Here is a 20,261-nt window from a genome sequence, read left to right on the forward strand (position 1 = left end):
ACATTACAATATAAGGAAGGAATTGTACCCCAATATTTAGAGAATACTTCTTAGCATACATGAAACATTCGACACTCAAAAGAACACATTAGTCATGAACCATATTTCAACAAAACAACAAAGAATGAATATCATACTAACATGTTAGAAGAAAAACGTGTGTGCTTAAAATTTAGAAACATCCATCTTTATAATTCACGAGTCAAGAAAGAATGAAAAGAAAATGCTAGGAACTGAACAATGAAAACACGGTGTATCACAGCTCAAGCCATGGTGTTAACTAGTACATAGAGAGTAACTTTTACACTTACATACAACAATTGGAAGGAGCATTTGTAAAAACTCTTAATAGTGCATTAAGTCTTACTTAAAAATTTACAGTGAAAACAATGCAAACTATAAATCTGAAGGATGTAGAAAGAGGAAAAAAGACAACAGCAGCAAATAAGTCACAACAGAGTTTCAACAAAGATAAAGGCTGGTTCTTTGAAAATATAAAAAACTTCTGGTAAGACTGGGTTCAAAAAAGAAAGTGAAATAGGACACAGCTACCCATAAAATAAATTTTCAAAGTAAACAAAAATGGGTAAGTCTACAAAAACCAAGTCAAGAACAAAGTTTTAGAATTCTGAATAGACTCAGAACTAAGAGAAATTTAGGCAAAAATCTCAGCACAGTATGGGAAAGAAAATTACAAGCCACTACACCATTAATACTTAGAATTGTAACATTTCTCAGTGAAGTAAATGAAAACAAAAATTATAAATTTAAAAATGAATACTTGCCAAACAGGCTTACCTTAGAAATTTAATAATGATTTAATAAATGTTACCACAACTTCTGTGAATTGATGTGATGCATTTAACTTCTATTTATGCATGCTTAAAAAATCTTAAAACTGTAAAAGTGTCCCCATTAAAGTCAGAAGCATCCTAAAAATGCCTGCTTTCACTCTATTTCAACATAATACACCTATTGCAGTAAACCAGTGTAACACATATGTCTACATATACATATGTACATATAAACACAGACTTCTCTTGACTATTCATTCAACTTTTCAAAGTAGCCTTTAAAAAATTGCTTTTTAAAAAGCCCCAAACACATTAAATATAGTATAAAAAAAAGAGTTTTGGGATGTTAACAATCTCATTCACCAAGTTAAACTCTTCACACTTCCATTCAGAGAGTACCATTAAAGATCAAATTTGAATTGTGTAATTTGAACGAACTCAAAATGTTGTAATGCTGAATCGTGCCTCCTCTTTGCAAAGGAGAAATGAAGGCTTCAGTTTGTTTTGCCTGTTCACGCGCTACTTTGACGAGTCACGAAGTGCCCTCACGTTTTGCCTTTATTTTAAAGGACGATACCACAGAACTAGGAGCTCTTTAAGGCTGAAACACTTAAGAAAAAGGTGCAGAAAGGAAAAATTGTGCATCCAAAGCTGACTCCCTCTTTCTCCTCTTCAACCAACCCCTTCGCTATCAGTCTTTTGCCCTTTACGAAGTTCAAACAATATATTTTATGTACAAACTGCATTTTTGAACTTTTAAATTATTTAATTCTTGTTTTAAAATGGTTTGGGTAACTTGTGTTAGAATGTATTATAATTCTTTTCATTGAGTAATGGGGAATTTTTTTTTTAATTTAACGGCATTTCCTTCTGCAACTTGGCTTTCCACAGTGAATTTAAAGGCCTTGAGCCAGGTACAGGTTAACAAGAAGTTTAAAGACTATGACGCCACGACACTGTCGCCCTTCCCCTACGGCGGGGCTGCCCTCCCGGGACGGCCAGCCGGTCCCACCCACTAAGCGCCGGACGGGCTGCGGAACCAGACACCGGAGGCGCAGAGCCCAGCGTTCCGCCTGCGCGGCGGGGGCGGCGACCGCACTTCCGGGACTCGGCGACGCGCCGCCCGACCGGTAGGAGCCGCCCTCGATCGTCGAGCTCGAAGGCCACGCCAGTCGCAGCCGCTTCGCGTCCGCCGCCACCGACCCCTCGACCGGCCGACATGGTTGAAGCTGACCGTCCCGGGAAGCTGTTTATTGGCGGGCTCAACCCCGACACCGATGAGAAAGCCCTCGACGCCGCATTTGGCAAGTATGGCCCCCTCAGCGAGGTGCTCTTGATGAAAGACCGCGAAACCAGCGAGTCCAGGGGCTTCGCGTTCATCACCTTTGAGAGCCCCGCCGACGCCAAGGCCGCCGCCAGAGACATGAACCGCAAGTCCCTGGATGGTAAGGTCATCAGGGTGGCCCAGGCCACCAGGCCGGCGTTTGAGAGCGGCCGCCGGGGCGCGCCGCCGCCGCCACCCAGCAGCCGCGGTCGCCCGAGGGGCCTTCGCGGGGCCCGCGGGGGCGGTGGCCTGCGGCGCACCTCCTCCCGGGGCGGGCCGGCCGACCACGGTGGCTACGCGGGGGATTTCGATCCGCGGCTCCTCAGGGCCCCGATGCCCTTGAAGCGCGGGCCGCCGCGCAGGGCCGAGCCGCCGCCCAAGAGGGCCGCGCCGTCAGGGCCCGCTCGCAGCGGCGACGGGGGAATGCGCTGGCGGGTCTCGGCCGCGCGGGGCCTAGACGGCCACGCGGGCCCGCTGCGCCGCGAAGCCTACCTGGGCCCCCGGGAGGGCTACGCGCCCAGAGACGGCTACTCGAGCCGAGAGTACCCGAGCGCCCGCGAGTCCCGCGACTTCGCGCCCTCGCCCAGGGAGTACACCTGTCGCGACTACGGCCACTCCAGCGCCCGCGACGACTGGCCGTCGAGAGGCTTCGGCGAGCGAGACGGCTACGGCCGCGATCGTGACTACGCGGATCATCCGGGCGGAAGCTCCTACCGAGGCCCCTTGGAGAGTTACGGGGACTCGCGCATCGCCGCGCCCGCGCGGGGCCCCCCGCCATCTTTCGGCGGAGGCGGGCGCTACGACGAGTACCGGGCCTCCTCGCCCGACGCCTACGGCGGCGGCCGCAGCGACCGCTACTCGAGGGGCCGCGACCGCGTGGGCAGGACCGGCCGCGGGCTCTCGCCGACGGTGGAGAGGCTGTGTCCGCCGCCGCGCGATGCGTACAGCCGTTCGGGACGCCGGGCGCCCCGCGATAGCCGCCCGGAGAGCGGGGCTGGTCGGAGCAGATACTAAGTACGAACAGACTTGGGACCAAAATCCGTGTCAAAGAAGCTGTTGAAAAGAAGAACCTGTTCTAGGGTAGGTAGCTACCCAAGGACTAGTACAAGAAAGAGTTGTTTTTGTCTCATAAGAATTTCCTGTTAGCTTGCTCTCTGCAACTTTTGTGCTTTTGGAAGAAAGAAGTTAAAACTCGTTTTATTTCCTTTTATAATTGTTAACGTTTCTTTAAACAAACTCATGTTAAAAGTGTAAGACTTGAACCTGCGTACTAGTCTTCTTATACTTCCAAGTAGAAATGCTCCTAAAAGCTTCCTTCTTTCTGAGTTTTCCTGATAAATGAGGCAAACAGTCATACGATCTTTCACAAACATCTGCCCACCTAAAATGGAAAAATGGATCATTCTGTCCATTCAAACCGACTAGATTTTTGGGGGAAGAATGGGAGGAATTGGAGTATGTTACTCTTAGGATTTCACCGTGTCTCTCAAACTGAATGTCTGTGTTCCCAATATTAAAAAACGAATGACCAGCACCAACAGAGAGCACTTAAATCAGATGCTTATGTAAAGAAGTATTTACTTCATAAATCTCAAAAAGCAAATGGATAACTCTGGCCACACTTCATTATTATAATTTTTTGCCTTTACTTTCGAGAATCTGCAGAATCTCCTGTCTCCTTGCTCCCCAAAATAACACATGTATAGAACAAGGATCGAATACTAAATTAAAGATTTGGCCAGCCAACCACAAAGCTTCAAAGTCCCCAAAAGACATCAATTAATAACATTTATTTTCACCACCAAAAATTATTAAGAAACAAGTAGGAAATATACCAGTGGTGGATTTGGGGATAATAACGGCTTCCATTTCTAAGTTCAAGCTACTTGCTGCTGGGTCCTTTGGAGATAAGTGGGTTAGCACCCCTAAAGGTGGAGAAATTAAATGTGAGCAGCATCAAAGCTCTGAAGCCCAGAGATGCCCTGAGAGAGCTTTGTATTTCAGCACCTGAGAATCCCAACCTGGTATGAGGGACCTGGGTCCTTCTGTTTACAAGGGCAAGGGGATGGGTTGAATGTTCCCTATTCGCAAGGTGCGGAGAAGGGCTTGAGCGGGCATAAGTCAGAGAGGCTTCCTGCAGAATGCCTCAGGAGAGAGAATAGTTTCCTTTTTTCACCCCAAGCTCAGGGTAAGAAACCCTTTTTCCTTTTAGCACCTTGGAATTCTCTATTTATCTGAGAGAAAGGTAATTGTACAGTCAAGGGACTCTAGCAACCAGAGAAAGAAGATGACGTTAAACTGTTAGGACCCATATTCAGTGTAATAACTGCTGGAGGAAACAGATGACACCTGAACAACAACAAAATACAGAGATCTGAATGTAACATACATATACTACTCTAAAAACATGGTTTTTCAACAAAATGATAACGTAGATGAATTACAGGAGAGGCTGCATTAGTGGCCCAGAGGATCAAATGCAAGAAATAAATTAATTCCTGGGCTATGTTTTTTTTTTTTTAAGCTGCCAAAAATGTGTAATACCTTTGTGGCAAAACTATTGATCTTTCTTAAAGAAGACTAAATAAATGGAGGTTCATTTGATGGTTAATACTTTTTATCATATCCTCAACCTCACCAAACTAATGTGGAAAATCAATACAACTTCAAATGCAGTTACATGATTCCCCCCGCCACCCCTCCACAGCTCCGCTACCGTTTCCCAATAATATCATTTGTTTGTGTTGATCAACGATGGAATACTGAATTAAAGATTTGGCCAACCAACCACAGATGGAAAAAAAATTAATAGGTTCATTTCACTACCAACAATTATCAAGGAGGTAAAAAGAAAAAAAGGCACTACTGGGAGATTTAGCAACTCTTAAAATAAATGGAGGAATAACGAGCCAAAAGAACGAAAGCAATGTTGAAAAACTAATTAGAGTCACCCTACCAGGTTTCAAGACTCAATTACAAAGTTGTAGTAATTTAAGCTGTGAGATTTCAACAGACAAGGATAGAGCAACAGACCAAAATAGCAAGCCTTGAAACAAGGCCCAGTTGTATATAAAAACATGATATATGACAGAGATAGCTTTAAAAGTCATTGGTGAAAGATGGACATGTTTTGAGAATAACTGCAAAAATATAAAATGAAATTCCCTAACACTGCATACACATAAATACATTGTAGATGAAGATACAAATGTGAAGAGGAAATATATAAACAGAAGAAACTTACCACACTGGTTTAGAGAATTCATTTTTAAGACACAAAAAGCACAATCCTAGAAGGAAAATGTTGATAGAATTTCCCACATTATTAGGATTTTTATGATAAAAAACACAACAAAGTGAAATATAAAAACCATAGATTGAAAGAACTTATTTACATGGAAATAACTTCCAAAAGATGCTTAGAAGTCAAAAACAAAAAACAAAAAAAATGGGGGAAAGGACTCAAACCTTTCTGATAAATGTGCCAATTGACATAGTCACTTTGGAAATAATTTTGGCAATGCCTAGTTAAGTTGGAGGGTGCATACCTTATGATCCAGAAATTGCACTTGGAGGAGAGGACCTAGAGAAACTTGCACATACACACAAAGGGATAAGTATTAAGACTGGGCCATACAACACTCTTTGAATTTTAAAGTAGAAACAACCTTCTTGGAGTTGACGATTGAAGTTTATTCTTACAATGAAGTTCAGTGTAGAAGCTAACACAATTCAACCAGATCTACATGTATCAACATAGGTAAGTACCAGTATATTTGTTGGGTGTAAAGGGCAAATTGTGTAAATGTAGGTATATTACAAAAATTATGATTGGAGTGATACACAGAAAGGATATTTAGTGTGAGGAGGAAAGTGGGATGGAGTGGGTTTTAGCTAAAGTTAATATTTATTTCTTTAAAAGACAAATTGTAAGCAAAAATGACATCAGCTGTATTCTGTACATTGGCATCTCATTCTGTAATTTCAGAACATTTCATAATACAGACTTTAATGTGTAATAGATTTTAGCAGAGTACTGGCATATAGTGGCTACTCAAAACTATTATTCTGAAACTGTCTTAAAGTTGCAACACAACAATTCTCCCTCTGGCTCTGTTCTCATCAGTGTGGGTGATATCTTATTGTATTAGACTCAGTTTATAGAAACTTCCTATCATGGATTGTGCTCATAGCTAGCTCAACATAACCTCAAAGGATAGAACTTCTATATCTGAGAACCAAATCTTAAAAGAGTGCAATTTTTCCCTTTGACATTCTTTTGGAAGCATAAAAGTGATAAAAAAAAATATTTCCAATGAACAGAATAGCTATTTCTGAAGAGTAATCTCCAGAATATCAAAACTGTTAACAACAAAAAAAGTGATGTGTAAACAGGGAAATAAAGGCCTAAAGCTTAGAGGGCTTCAAGAGATTGTAGCATACAAAGCCTATCGATTTTTCATGTACATATATAACATCCCCAGTATTTATGAAATTAATGTGTTAAAGGTCTCTTGTAGGGAAATACAGAAGAGGTCTAGTCCCTTGAGAACACTTGTTTATAATCACTTTCATGATGATGAGAATGTATCAGATGTTTCCCAGGACTTACCCACTAGGTGTAATTTGGGAATGTGCATCCTATAACCAAAACTTTTATGTTTTCTGTCTTGAGTTTGTCTCAGTGTACTCCTGAGACCCCATCTCCACATTCCCTCTGACCAATACAAGGTTCCAGAAGCATCCAAATTGTCCATGTGTCAACTGACAGAATCACTGAAGGTTTCCCCACCAGATGAGGCCTGAACATCTTCCATCTCTGATTGCAGTGGGAATGCTATTGTGGGTCCTGGGGCTCTCATAGAGTACTGGAGGTAGACCCCTTTCCTGTAGGGCAGTAGCTTCCCTTTTCCCCTTGCCTCAGGCCAGATTAGATGGGGAAGAATTCTCTGCCTGTGTTCCTCTTACCTGGGGCCTCTTACATTTCTCAGCCTTTATATTACATGGAGTTCATGCCACCTTCCTTTTAGCTTTTACCTTAAAGGTGATGTGGTTTTCTTTCTCTTCCACAGAAATTTCCTTTTTGGGGGCAGTTACCATGTTCCCTCTTTGGAGCATGTTTAACTCGCCAGGCAGAATCAGGTTGTGTTGCTTTTGCTAGGCATACATGGAGGCCAGTCCATGTGTGGACTGGGTATCCCTCTCAGAATCTGTATGTTCTTGTTCGCGGAGATGCTGTTCCTGAAGCTGATTTCTTTTGCAGTGTAGCATGTATAAGATCCCTTTAAAAATTATTGAGTCAGCGTATTTTATGGGTGACATTGAACATGAGTATCAAGTGCAAAATATGAACTCTGTAGGAGCTACAGAGCAATGATGGCCCATGGGATACCTTGTACTATTCATCATATTATTAAACTGCAAATGGGGCATGAAAAATCTGAGTATGTATTGTGAAATTTTTAGGGAAAACATTAGGAAAAAATAGCATGGCTTCCCTGTAATGGCTGGAGGCTGCTTGTTGGAGTATAAAGGTAATCTGGACATACGTTATTTATGTGGCTTGGGAAATTTTCATTAAAATTTTAGCCTTCAGTTTTTTTCATGTGTGAATGGTGATGATATCATCTCATAAAATCGTTGAAAGTTTGAGATAATGCATAGAAAGCACACAGCACAGTACCTGGAATATTATGAGGCTCATTGAATTGTAGTATCACAGGTTCTAAATACACAGCTGTAGTGCAGCCTTGCCCTTGGAATTTATGATTTCCATTGATCAGTAAAATTGCTTTTGCACGAGAAGTCTTCAGAGACATTAAATTTGAGAGTGTTATTGTGTTCATATTCAAACTGTACTCACACAGCTTGAAATCTTGGAGTCTCACAGAGCCCGGTTTATAGTCTCCTGCTTCTGCCTTCTCTTCTTGATAGCTAGGGGGACCAGAATTCTACCAGCAGGCTCAGTGTCCCATTCCTAACCAGCCTAAAGTGAGGCAGATAAATGTTGTTATCAAGACCTTGATTCCTGCACATCTAGTAGAGTTTAGAATTATTACTCTCTGCATAATTGCCTTAGACTAGACTTTACCTCATAAATACAGTAGCTAGTACAATGCCTGGATTTAAAAAAGTGTATTTTTATTGTTATTTACAATTGACCCAGGGCCTGGTGCACTTAGGGAAGTCCCAGAGTTGCAGTAGAGCCTAGTGACCTAGAATGAGTAGTATTCAATCTGGTAGACCTGGATTCAAATCCCATACCCACCACTTACTGTGTGACCTTGGTCAGGTTACATACTGTTTCCCTGTGTTGTTTGCATTACCTATAAATAGGGACAAGAATGCTCAGCTCATGAGGCTGTTTGTCCATCTGTTTACTCATTAGATCCAATGATGAGCAATTATTTACATCTTGTGCACCTTATGGCAAGAGCTGTGTTAATATCACGGGAACAAGGCAAACCACACAACAGCATGTGTACGTGGCTGCTAAATTCACGTTCCGGGAGGAAGAGTCAGAGGTTGTCCAGATGCTTTCTAGGGTAGTGCACAGAGATCTATCAGGATTAGGCATCAGCTTTGGGAGAGAACTTCTGCATTTGGGCTCTGGGGCTTTGGAGTTGCATAATATAGCAAGTGCCAGCCCCTCCCTGGAGTTATAGGGGTTAGGGTACAGTAGCTTTATATCACTACAGAATCTTAGCTCTCTGTTGGGATTTGATGGAATTCAGGTCTAGATAATATAAACTACCTGTCTTAACTTCAGACTGGTTAAAAAGGTGGACGTTTTTGATCAGCTCAGCTCTTCAAACTAGAGAAAGCAGAGGCAGTAGAATATAAAGCGGGGCTGTGAATGTCTTGCTATGAATAACACCTCTTCTAAGGTGTTGGGGTCTGAGTCTCACAGTTGAAACTCTGTGACTTTGCGATCTAGCGGCAGGATTTGCTACATCAGTAATAACGATGGAGGTAGAATTAGCCCTTTTCAAACATCACAGCTCCAGGGGCAACTGTAGTCCACCCTGTGCAGTGCCACCATTGAGTGCCAAACACTGGGCCTTCACTAGTTTCCACTGAACTTTGTATAAAGCCAGTCTGTTTCTGCTGGGGATTAGTTTTGGACAAGTTAACCCTTATCACTTAGTTAAGCAGTGGAGACCTGAGGTGAACAAAGTAGACATTATTAATCCTCAAAGGGATTAATGTTCCAAGAAAGATGCACTTTGGTTAAATAAAGTTTTAACTGTGATAAGCCTTATGAAAGAGATGCATATATAATACTATGAAATACTATATTAATAAAGGTTTGGTGTAGTATAGGATGTCAGAGAATGCATCTTTAAGGAAGTGATGATGGAAATAAGGTATGAAGAATGAGTAAGCTACACTGCTGTGAAAATTAAATGAGACAATATGTTAAAGCTTGTAGCACATAGTAAGCTCTCAATGAACAGAGGCCATAGTTTTCTTATTACTATTCTTTTTTGACATTAAGACAGTTTTTGCTGGAAGTTTCAGCTATATAGATAAGGGTGTTAAGGGTGAAGGAACACAGATGAATCATAGCATATTAATTTAAGAAGGCATACCTTAAGGTTGGTGACCAGAAGAGCAGAAATGAAGAACACCTATATGTGTATCAACATAAGAAAAGCAGAAAATACAAGATCAGTTTGAGGTCAAACTAATAAAACAATAAGCAGGTAAAATGTAGAAACTGGGGGACAGGCATGGATTGCTGGATTAATGCCCTGGAGTGAGCTACATAGGCTCTGAGACCCTCTTTAAAGCCTCAAAGTCACCTTCACATAGAAAGGCACTCTTCTTAAAGGTGTTCTTGAATCTGAGACGGGCCAGATGCTGTCTTTGTCCTTTAACGCACTCACAATCTAATGTGGGTGACATTGTCCTGCATCCAATTACTTAGAATGCAAAAGAGAGAGAGAGGCATGGTGTGAGGTAGGCACGAGCAGCGTGCTAAGTGAGCATGTGATCCTGACCAGAGGAAGGATTTCCAGAGGATGTGAATGAATTTCAAGGTTTTCCTTGAAACAACGAAGCTGCTCCTTAGTGTGTGTATGGTATCCATTTTATATAGAGGTAGGTCCATCAGTTCCTATTTGTACTTAATTTTAAGATTGTCCTCATCTTTGTTAATTCTATTATCCTTTCTGCTAATTTACATGTAATTTTTTCCGCTGCCAATTGAAAGCCATTGGAACTTCTGAAGACAGGAGTGGTGGGTGATCTGAGCTGCACTTGATTATTATATCCCTGGCATCTGAAAGATGGACTTAAGAGGAAGGTTGGAGGGAGAGGACCATCCTGTACATGATAAAGCCCACATTTTTAATATTTAAAATTGCCTAGTGGATTAAGCTAAGTGGAGGGAAGGATTTCCTGACTGAGCAGAGGTTAACTCATGAAAATTGTCCACTAGGTGGCACCAAAAGCTTAAGGATTGTGGCTCCATGGTTCCTTCCTGTACCTGCCATGTTGAACGAGCTCCAGAGCCAGTGGTTTTATGGCTGGGTGGTGCTTGTGCCTTCCTTCTACATATGATGAAATTGAAATCGAGGCAACTGGTAATCTCCATGTAATCAGATACTGCACATTGTATAGAGTTGGAAAGACCAGAATATATCCAAGTGTATACAACTATTCAAACTGGGGTGGAAAGATGAATAATTTGATAAGTAATGCTGATCAATTGGCTAAGTACTTTGACAAAAAATATATATATATATGTTCTTAATATACTCCAGAGCAAGTTCCAGGTGGATTAGCTTTTTAAGAGTTTTTTCCAGTTTTATTGAGATATAATTAACATGCTTTACTGTTTAAGATGTACAGAGTAATAGTTTGACTTACATATTTTGTGAAATGGTTACCCCAATAGGTTTAGTGTCCATCATCTCATATAGATACAATAAAAAGACAAAAAAGAGAAAAACGTTTTTTCCTTGTGATGAGAACCCTTAGGATTTATTCTTAGCAACTTTCCTCCTTGTGTCATACAGCACAGAGGACTATGAATATATACGATAAATTAATAAACCCTGAAGGCTTACTTGTATGGAAACAAAGTTTTAGTCATTATGCAATCAATGTATCTACATATAACTTTTGATAACTCTCCTGTTGGGCCTAGAAAAGTCTTCACAAACTCAAGATTATATAAAAATGTGCCTTTATCTTCTAAGTTTCTTGTAGCCTCAATTTTTTACACTTAAAAAGTTAATCTGTAGTCCTCATGCTGTACATTCCACCCCTAATTTACATGTGCCTTGACCACCTTACTCCAGTTCTCTCTCTCTTCACTCCCTGCCTCTGGTAACCACAAATCTGATGTCTTACTATGAGTTTTAAAAAATTTTAATTATGATAAGATACACGTAGAACTTACCATCTTAACCATGTTTAAATATACAGCTCAGTTGCTGTATATTCAAATTGTTGTGCTACCATCATCACCATCCATCCACAGAATGCTTTGCATCTTGTAAAATGGTAGATTAATCTTTATCCCCATTACATTATGATACTATCTGCTTTTATATTTCCAATAGCATCAAGATACATACTAAGATTCTATCTCCAGGCTTGAATTTTTCCAGAGAACGCAATCAATTCTGTGTTCATGTATTCATTCGTATTTTGTTTCATTATCAAGGCTACACGTAGCAGTGTATAGTTTTAGCCTTCCTTTTAGTCTGGAAATTAATTATTATAAGACTTTTTCTCTAGACCTCTTTCTATGTTTGGGTGAGATTCTAAACCTTCTACAGATATTATGATGGGTGTTTCCTCCAAAATTACAGACCAGGGAAAATGAGCCATTTGTTTGATGTTTAATTGGGGGAAATGTTCTTGGGATAATCACCCTGGGCATTTAGACAGCCTGGAAATGCAGTTCCACTTCTCAGATGCTCAGTGGTTTCCAAGAAAATGCCCAGTCCACTGGAGAGGAATGAAGAGTCACATGGCTTGTGAAAGGGAACTACTTCCTGCTTGTCTTCAACCTTCCATTCACTCAATTAGTAAGGATTAATTCAACATACACTACTGTTGGAGCATGGTTCTGAAAGGGAATTGCAGATAGGTGACCCTGATTATGGTCACTGCCTTGCAGATTTATCTTTCAGTCCAGTGGGGAAGAAAACACGAGCTAGCAATTGCAACCCCACTCACATATAGGAGTATAAATGAGAACACTTGACGCTAGCAGCCGAAAACAAGCTTTTGCTTTGGAAAAAGGAAAATTGAAGACCAGAAATGAACCTAAATAAAAGGCTGAAATGAAGTAGGGTCTGGATAAAGCTGTTCTGTTTCCCCTTTATGTCTGCTGAAATATTTTGACACCAGAACTCCCAAAATACACAACAGCGAATTGAAAAATTGCTCTCTAGAAGCTTTGAAGAAGCACCATTTCTCTGAAGTAAGGAAGTCATAAATATTATGAACATTTTGCTATACTAAAATAGCAAACTAAGAAGATTAGTTTTCACCAAATGGATTTTATGGCCTCAATAATAACACTGCTTTATTTGTTTTCATTATTTGCAGTGGAGTAAACATTCCACATGTAACTAATATATTTGGATTAACTCCTCTGTATTGCTTTTGCTCTGGAAAGGATTAGCAACAAAGATAGATTTAAGGACCTTGAGGGAAGGATGTGCTTTGTTGGAACACTCATCTGATTATATACACGTTTCTAAATAACCATGTTGGTAGGCCCAAAATGACACCCAGGAGAGGTGAAGTTAACCAGGCCTCAGCTCCTTAAGGGTGTTAAGTGCTGACTACCTAGGGCAAGAGGTACAAAATAGGGAACAGTAGTGAGGTGGTGCTTAGGCTAGAATTCCTGGCCTGGTGGGAGGGCCAAGGACTGAGCCTTCCTAATCCTTTAGGATGGTGCTTTCCATAGCCTCAGAGAGTTTCTTCACACACACACACTAGTCAGTACCTGGCTGAACACTCCAGTGGACCTCCGCAGGCATCCAGAGTTCTCTCTGTGCCCTGCTGTCTCTCTGGTTCTCTGGCCTGCATGTGGGAGTGGCCTTGTTCCCCGCTGTACTCTTGTCTCTGTGTCTTCGGCTATGCGTTCCTTAGTGAAGGCTAGGCTCTGCCTGGCTTCTGCTTCTCTGCTCTCAGTAAAATAGGCATTTTAATGGAAAAATAGAAATTATAGAAATAGATTCCTAAATATGTAGGCTATATAAATAGAATAATAACCATGGAAGCAATTTAAAATCTGTGAAAGAATTAACTCTACACTGGTGGTTACCATGGGGGACAGGCTGGGGTGGGTGAGTGAAATAGGTGAAGGGGATAAAGAAGCACAAAATCTCAATCATAATATATATTGGTCACAGGGATGAAAGTACAGCATAGAAAATATAGTCAGTAGTTCTGTAATATCTTTCTAATTTGACAGGTAGTAACTATACTAGTTGGGGTAAGGATTTAATTATGTATGTATCTGTTCAATAAGTTGTATACTTGAAACCAATGTGATACTATATATCAACAATACTTAAAAGACTAAAAATTAAAAAATTAAAATAAAAAACCAACAAAACAATAACAGGACACTTGTTCAAATTTAAAGGAAGAAATAATTCCCATGCTATATAAATTGTTGAAGAATATTTTTGAAGGTGGACACCTAAGTTTATTTAACAAGCTAGTATGAACTTGCTACCAAAACCTGACAAAAATACAAAAATATGAAAATTATAGGTACCTTTCAGCCATAAATATATATAAAATATATTCCCATAATATAATGGTAGATTGCACCACACTTTTGAAGTATAATACACCATGAACAAATATTTAGTTCTATAAAATATATCAATCTTTTATATAGTAACCAAAAGAAGTAAAAGTCAACAGTTGTCTTCATAGATTGCAATAAAGCATTAATAAAACTTAGATATCCATTTTCATACAAGCTCTTCATAAACCAAAAATATAACATGATAAAATGTATCTGTTTCAAGTTATCAGTTGACAGCATTCTTAATACTAAAACAAGGGATCTGAGCAATACGAATATTAACATCAAAGTTATTCAATATTGGTCTAGGATATCAGCATGTGAAAAAAGGCAAAAGAACTAAATAAAGAGAGGAAATATAATTAGGTGCTGATAACATGACTCTTTACATTGAACTCTTCATAAATGAGGAAGTATCTATACTTCTAATGCCAAGAATAAAACACTATTTTTGACCACCCTAATTTTTCAAAAAGAGAAAATTAGTCTACTCTCTAGTTTCCACCCATTTTTCTTTATAGTTCTGAGTGAAATAATGGAATTTTAGATTTTTATGATCTATTGTTTTGTAGCTGCTCTGTCAAAAAGAGTGATAACTGCATTTAATTATTTTTGGATATTTTAAATTATGTAATATAAGTTTTTGTTTTCAATATTTACTGCCAATGTTTTATGCTATCTTCCCTTTCATCCAGTTTTAAAAAATTTTTAATTCATATTGTGGTCAGCTAATGTAGAACCTGGAATAGCTTTTAAGGCTGGTAGTGTGATTGGTAGATTTTCTGAGTTCTTATGTGGTTGGGAATGTCTTCCAGTGGATTCTTGAAAGAATGCTTGCAAGACCAGATAGAAGATGTTGGTGTGACCATCATCTTCAAGATTCTGTAGCTAATGCTAAATTGTTTTCTGGCATTTGTCATTAGGGAGTAGAAATCTGAGGTTAATACACCTTGCTTTTTCCTGTGTGGTTCATCTTTTCTTTTTACTTGAATGATGGCTGGTTTGAATGTATTTTTTAATCTTTAAAATTCACAAGTCTTATGAGGCTCTACCTTTTTTATTCCATATACTTGCTTGTGAGTAAATGAAGCATTTCAACCTGAAAATTCAAGTAGTTCTTTAGTTCAAGGCACATTTTTCTTTTATTTCATTGATTTTGAACCACACAACACATTTAAGGAACATTACACCATGAACAAATGAGAATGTGATTTTATAAAATTTATTGCTATAATCTTTTATGGCAGTAGACAAAGAAAGGTCACATAATCATGCCCATAGATTCCAATGACACATTAATGAAAATTCAATAACTGTTTTTGAAACAAACTCTTAGTAAATAAAAAACATGGTAGTCTTTCTCTTTTGAGAATCCAGTTTGTATGCATATTTCATGTATTTGATTTGTCCACCACATCTTTAATATTTTTTTTTCATCAGTTCTGTCTCCCCATTGGGCCATTTCTTTTCAAGTTTAAGAGTTTTTCTTGAGCATGTATTTACATTGGTATCTCATATTTTTTCTCATGGCAAGTCTCTTGTGTGCTGATTCCATTTTTAAAAATTCAGCAATCATGCTTCTCAAACCCTGAAAATATCTCCTAATCTCATATTATGCTTTTCTTGTAATTTTCTACTCTATTGTTATAAATCATAATGTAACCCCAAACTCTTGTTGAGTATGTGAACTGTAGATTTTCTAGTGACTTTTCTTTGTAGAGCAAGAAATCAGTTTAGTTGGGGTGGCCAGTGGCTAGGACATTGCTCAGATTTGTTGGCTCATCCCCGTTTTTTACTGCTGAGTGTTTCCATCATCCGGTTATCTTTGTTCTTTTTCAGGGTGCTGGCTGAGGGATGTCTCAGTGGGGAAGCAAGGCAGTGTTTGTCAGAGACCTGGTTCTTCTCAAAAATACTTGCAACACTGACAAACAGAAGGAGACATACTAGATTTTCTCAAATTTGACTTTGCTATTTTGAAGATGCAGAAACCTACAAGGAGAATTAAAACTGGAGTTAGTACCATCCAATGCAAGGAGCATCATCTTGGTGCTCAAAAGATAGGTTTCCTTTGTGTTTATTGTGACAATTTAAGTTAAAGACTTATGTGCCTTCATTTTTCCTTCTTTTCTTTCTCCTCCTCTGCTGTCGTGATCCTTTTCCTCTTTGTTTTATTTTTGTCTTGATTTCCTTTTTAATGTTCATGCAAAATGCATCAGATGAGAAAAGTGAGGAAAAATCATTTGTACAGCTTAAAGAAAAACTGTAATGTGAACACACATGTAATTCTCTAACTGGATGAAGCCAGCACACAGGAAGTCAGTCTCCCATCACCTGTCCCTCAGTGTAACTTCTCTCCCCCTCCCGGAGGTGACCACTTTACTGACTTTCGTATAATGTTCTTCCTTTCCTTCACATTTTAGTAACCTAACAATGTTCTTAGATAATACATAGTTTTGCTGGATTCTGTTTTATATGAAAGGAATTATACAATATATTTTTTTGTGACTTTCTTCTCTCACTCAGTATTGTGTCTGTGAGGTTTATCCATGTTCTTGAATGAGGTGGTAGTTAATTTTCATGGCTGTGTTAGTTTTGTATTCCATTGTATGAATATAGCATAATTTATTTGCTCATTTTTTGGTTGTAAATATTGGCGTCATTTCCAGTTTGGGACAGTTTTAAACAATGCCACTCTTAAGATCCTTATATCTCTGGACCTAGAGTGTTTGCTGAATAATGCCAAACTATTTTTCAGATGTGATGGCCTCACCATGTAGTTCACCTTGTTGTGTTTGTGAATATTAACATGTTGTTTCACCTCCTTCCACCTCTTGATATTATCGCATATTCATTTACCAGTCAGTGTGGTAGGTGCTTGGCCCAGTACCAGATCAATGCCCTGGGCATGTGGGGTAGAGGAGGCAGCTTTATGTCTGTCTTGCCCAGACACTGAGTGTACAGCTCTTTGGGGAGAGGCTCTCCTTTTAGATGAGCCCTGAAGTTGGTCTGTTTCCCAAGCCAAAGCAAAAGTTTTACTTTAAGTGTTATCTTACAGGTAGAGATATTTTAGAGATACTTGGAAAATACTGTTAAAGTTCAGAGGATTTGGCAAATATTCTTTTAGCCAGAGTTTCTTCACTTAAATTTTGACCTAATTGTTTGATAGATCTTTGATGCATATAAGATTTATTTTTGTTACATATATTTTGTCCAAAAGTTTTTTTTTTAATCTCTCCATAGCAGATGGAGTTGATTCAAATAGCCTTCGGTCTGCACTCTTTCTTCTTGTAATTGTCATGATTGCCTTTCTTAGACATCCCAACAGCAGGACCTCACCTGCTGTGGGGCTGGGTACTCTTCTTTGGACTGTGTTATTTCCCCTGGGTTCTAGTAGGATTTAGGGAAATAGGCCGCCTTTCCTGCAGAGTGCTTTGGTATACCCTCCTCTCAGTATCATAAAAAAGGCACAGTGAAGGCGACTAGGGAACCAGCTTTAATTAATTAGGAATTTCTTTGGCATTACTCTGAACTGATTCCCATACAGGCTTTACTGTCTCTTGCAGGAAATTATAGTTTGGTATTCTTTTTTCCTTTCTTATATCCATTATATCTCTCAATATATTCTCAATGTAATTGGCAGGAAAATACAGCCTTCCATAGTCCCTTCACTGATTTGTTCTCCCTCTCATTTGTATGTTTTCAGTCCTTTCAATGAGAATTTAGAAGGGCTTGAAAGTAGGAGTTAGACTAATATGTTCATAATGCCACCCCCAAGGAAGATTTCTGTTTTGTATATTCTGCAAGTGTTATTCAGTGTGTAAATGTTCATTCTGTTATAACTTTATTGGGAATATACCCTACTCCTGAACTATTTAGGAAACCTGTGCTATTATTTTTTTTAGTTTCAATTCTACCTGTCTATTGGCATTTCCCCATTTAAACATGCTCAGGTCCCTAAAAAACCTCTCATGATCACCAAACCCTTGCTAGCTGTCACCATCTGACTTTCCCTTCCTTCATCGCCAAATCTGTTCCTATTTCCTTGTCCTAAGTCTTATGGGGCTTTTCCCTGAATGATATTCTTATCACGTACCTTAAAAAATTATTTTATATTTTAATTGAGAATACACCAAAATTACATATTTTGTGTGAATTGATACTTTAGAAACACTGAGTTTTCTTATCCAAGAATACAGTTTGCTTCCATTTAATTAAGTTTCTTTCATATCCTTAAGTAAAATTGAGATTTTCTTCACATAGCTTTTGTTAGGTTTATTCCAACCTATTTAATATTTTCCTTCCTGCAGTGAATGCTTTTCCTTCTCAGTCTTTTCTAGTTATTATTACTGGCTGGTGTAGGAGGCTATTGATCTTTGTAGACCTCTCTCATACAGGGCCAACTTACTCAACACTCATAACTTCTAACAGTTTTTCAGTTGACCCTGTTATATATTTTAAGCAAGCAGTCATATAGTTTAAAAACAGTACTTTCTGTTTTTCCTAATAATGGTATCTCTATGTTTTTCTCATATTACTGAAATTGGTACAGCTCTGAATACAAAGTTTTACTCTTAGCAGTGACAATGAGAATCCTCATTAACTCTTCTGAGGTAGTTTTGTGAGATTGCTTCTGATATTTCACATGATAAATGATATTTGCTGTGGGGCTTGATAAAGGGGTTTTATTTTATTCCTGGTTTGTTAAAAGCAGTGGGGTTCTGGTTTGTTTGTCTTAACCAGGAATGGTTGTTTAACATTAACAACTGCTTATGGAATATTTATCAATCAGGCCGTATGTTTTCCTTGAAGCTGATACTGTAGGAATATCTTCAGATAAATCCTATCTAGCCATGATGTATTATTTTCAATAAACTGCTGGGTTCAGTTTTCTAATATTGATTTATAATTTTTTCATCTCTATTTATAGGTAAGTCTAGCCTGTGGTTCGGGTTTCTGTTTGTTTTTCTCTTCTAGTTTAGGTATGAGGGTTAGCTTAGCCTAATACAATATAAGTTTGGGAATTAGTTTATGATTCCTATATAACACTCCAAAGAATCAATAGATAAACTATTAGAATAAGTGAGTTAAGCAAAATTGCTGCATATCAACTTACAAAAACATATACCATTCCTCTACACGAGCAATTACTGTTTTTAGAAAACAGAAAATGAGATAACATTACATAATGGCAAAGAGTATATATTATATGGAAACTAAGCTAACAAAGTCTTCACAAGACCTTTAAGTTGCAAAATATTAGAAGCTATATGAGGAACTAAAGAAAACTTCATATACCCTGAATGAAGGCAGACAGTTAACATTGTAGAGCTTTAAAATTGTTTACATGTTAACATATAAATAAAAAAATAAGATTTGAACTATAATCTACCAGAATTATTTGGAGGAACTCAACATTTATATTAACCTCTTCTCAATTTTAGATGTTGCAAATATTTTCTTTGTGGTGATAATTTGTCTGTTACTTTTGTGGTAATCTTCACTAAAAAAAAACCCTTATAGTGTAGTTGAAGCCATCAGTATTTTTTTGTCTGATTAAAAAAGTACTTTTTCCATCTCTTTTACAAAGATACTCTCCTAATCTTCTATTAGAAAATAAAATATATGTGAGATAATGAATAAAATAAATATGAGGTACTAAAGAGCTATAAGAAGCTAAGACATTTTTGAAAAGAAAAGGGGAGACTGTACCAGAATTTAAGACCTATTACCAGCCAGGTAAGATGTAAGTAGCAAAAGAACAGTGGGACACAGTAGAAAGCCCAGAAATAGTTCCACATTTGTGTCTATATAACTTCATGTAAAGTAAAGTATAGTATAGTATGGCAGCAAGCAAAAGAAGTGTTCAGTAGGTGGTGCTGGGGAAACAGGCTCATTCTATTGAGAAAAATAGAATTGTATCACTACCTTATATCTTAAACAGAAGTAAATTTAAGACCACATAAATTAAGACTAACATGTAAATAGTAAAATTACAAAACTAATGGACAAGGGATTAATATCTATTATGTGTAGAATTCAATATAAATCAAACTAAATAGAAGAAATGGGCAGAAGAGAGCAATTTACAGAGGGGGAACACTGAATGGATAATGTGAAGAGCTGCTTGAGTTCATTAGTAAGTAGAGAAATGAAAATGAAAACCATGAGATAACCACCTTATACTCATCACACACAAAAATTGGAAGTTAAATGTGAGAGAGGGGAAACTTTTATATTCTGCTGGTGGGAGTGTAAAATAGCACAGCTGTACTGGAGAGAAATTTGGTAGCATTTGGGAAATTAAAAGGGCTTAATACCATATGATTGAACATAGTGATCCTAGGAATTAACTTAT

The 20,261-nt window shown here is 38.6% G+C and overlaps 1 protein-coding gene across 1 annotated transcript; it reads left to right on the forward strand.

Annotated features, from left to right (window-relative positions):
- Positions 1-1,695: 1,695 nt before the first annotated feature.
- LOC118914494 (RNA-binding motif protein, X chromosome-like) lies at positions 1,696-4,804 on the forward strand. The gene has a single exon (XM_036889471.2). It carries the CDS (start codon positions 2,014-2,016, stop codon positions 3,130-3,132), a length of 1,119 nt encoding a protein of 372 aa, XP_036745366.1. The 5' UTR covers positions 1,696-2,013; the 3' UTR covers positions 3,133-4,804.
- Positions 4,805-20,261: the final 15,457 nt, after the last annotated feature.

This window comes from Manis pentadactyla, chromosome 9 (genome assembly GCF_030020395.1).
Source record: "Manis pentadactyla isolate mManPen7 chromosome 9, mManPen7.hap1, whole genome shotgun sequence".
Lineage (NCBI taxonomy): Eukaryota > Metazoa > Chordata > Mammalia > Pholidota > Manidae > Manis > Manis pentadactyla.

Excerpts from the sequence above, each read along its gene's own strand:
- LOC118914494 (XM_036889471.2), top strand. The coding sequence starts at position 2,014 with ATGGTTGAAGCTGACCGTCCCGGGAAGCTGTTTATTGGCGGGCTCAAC.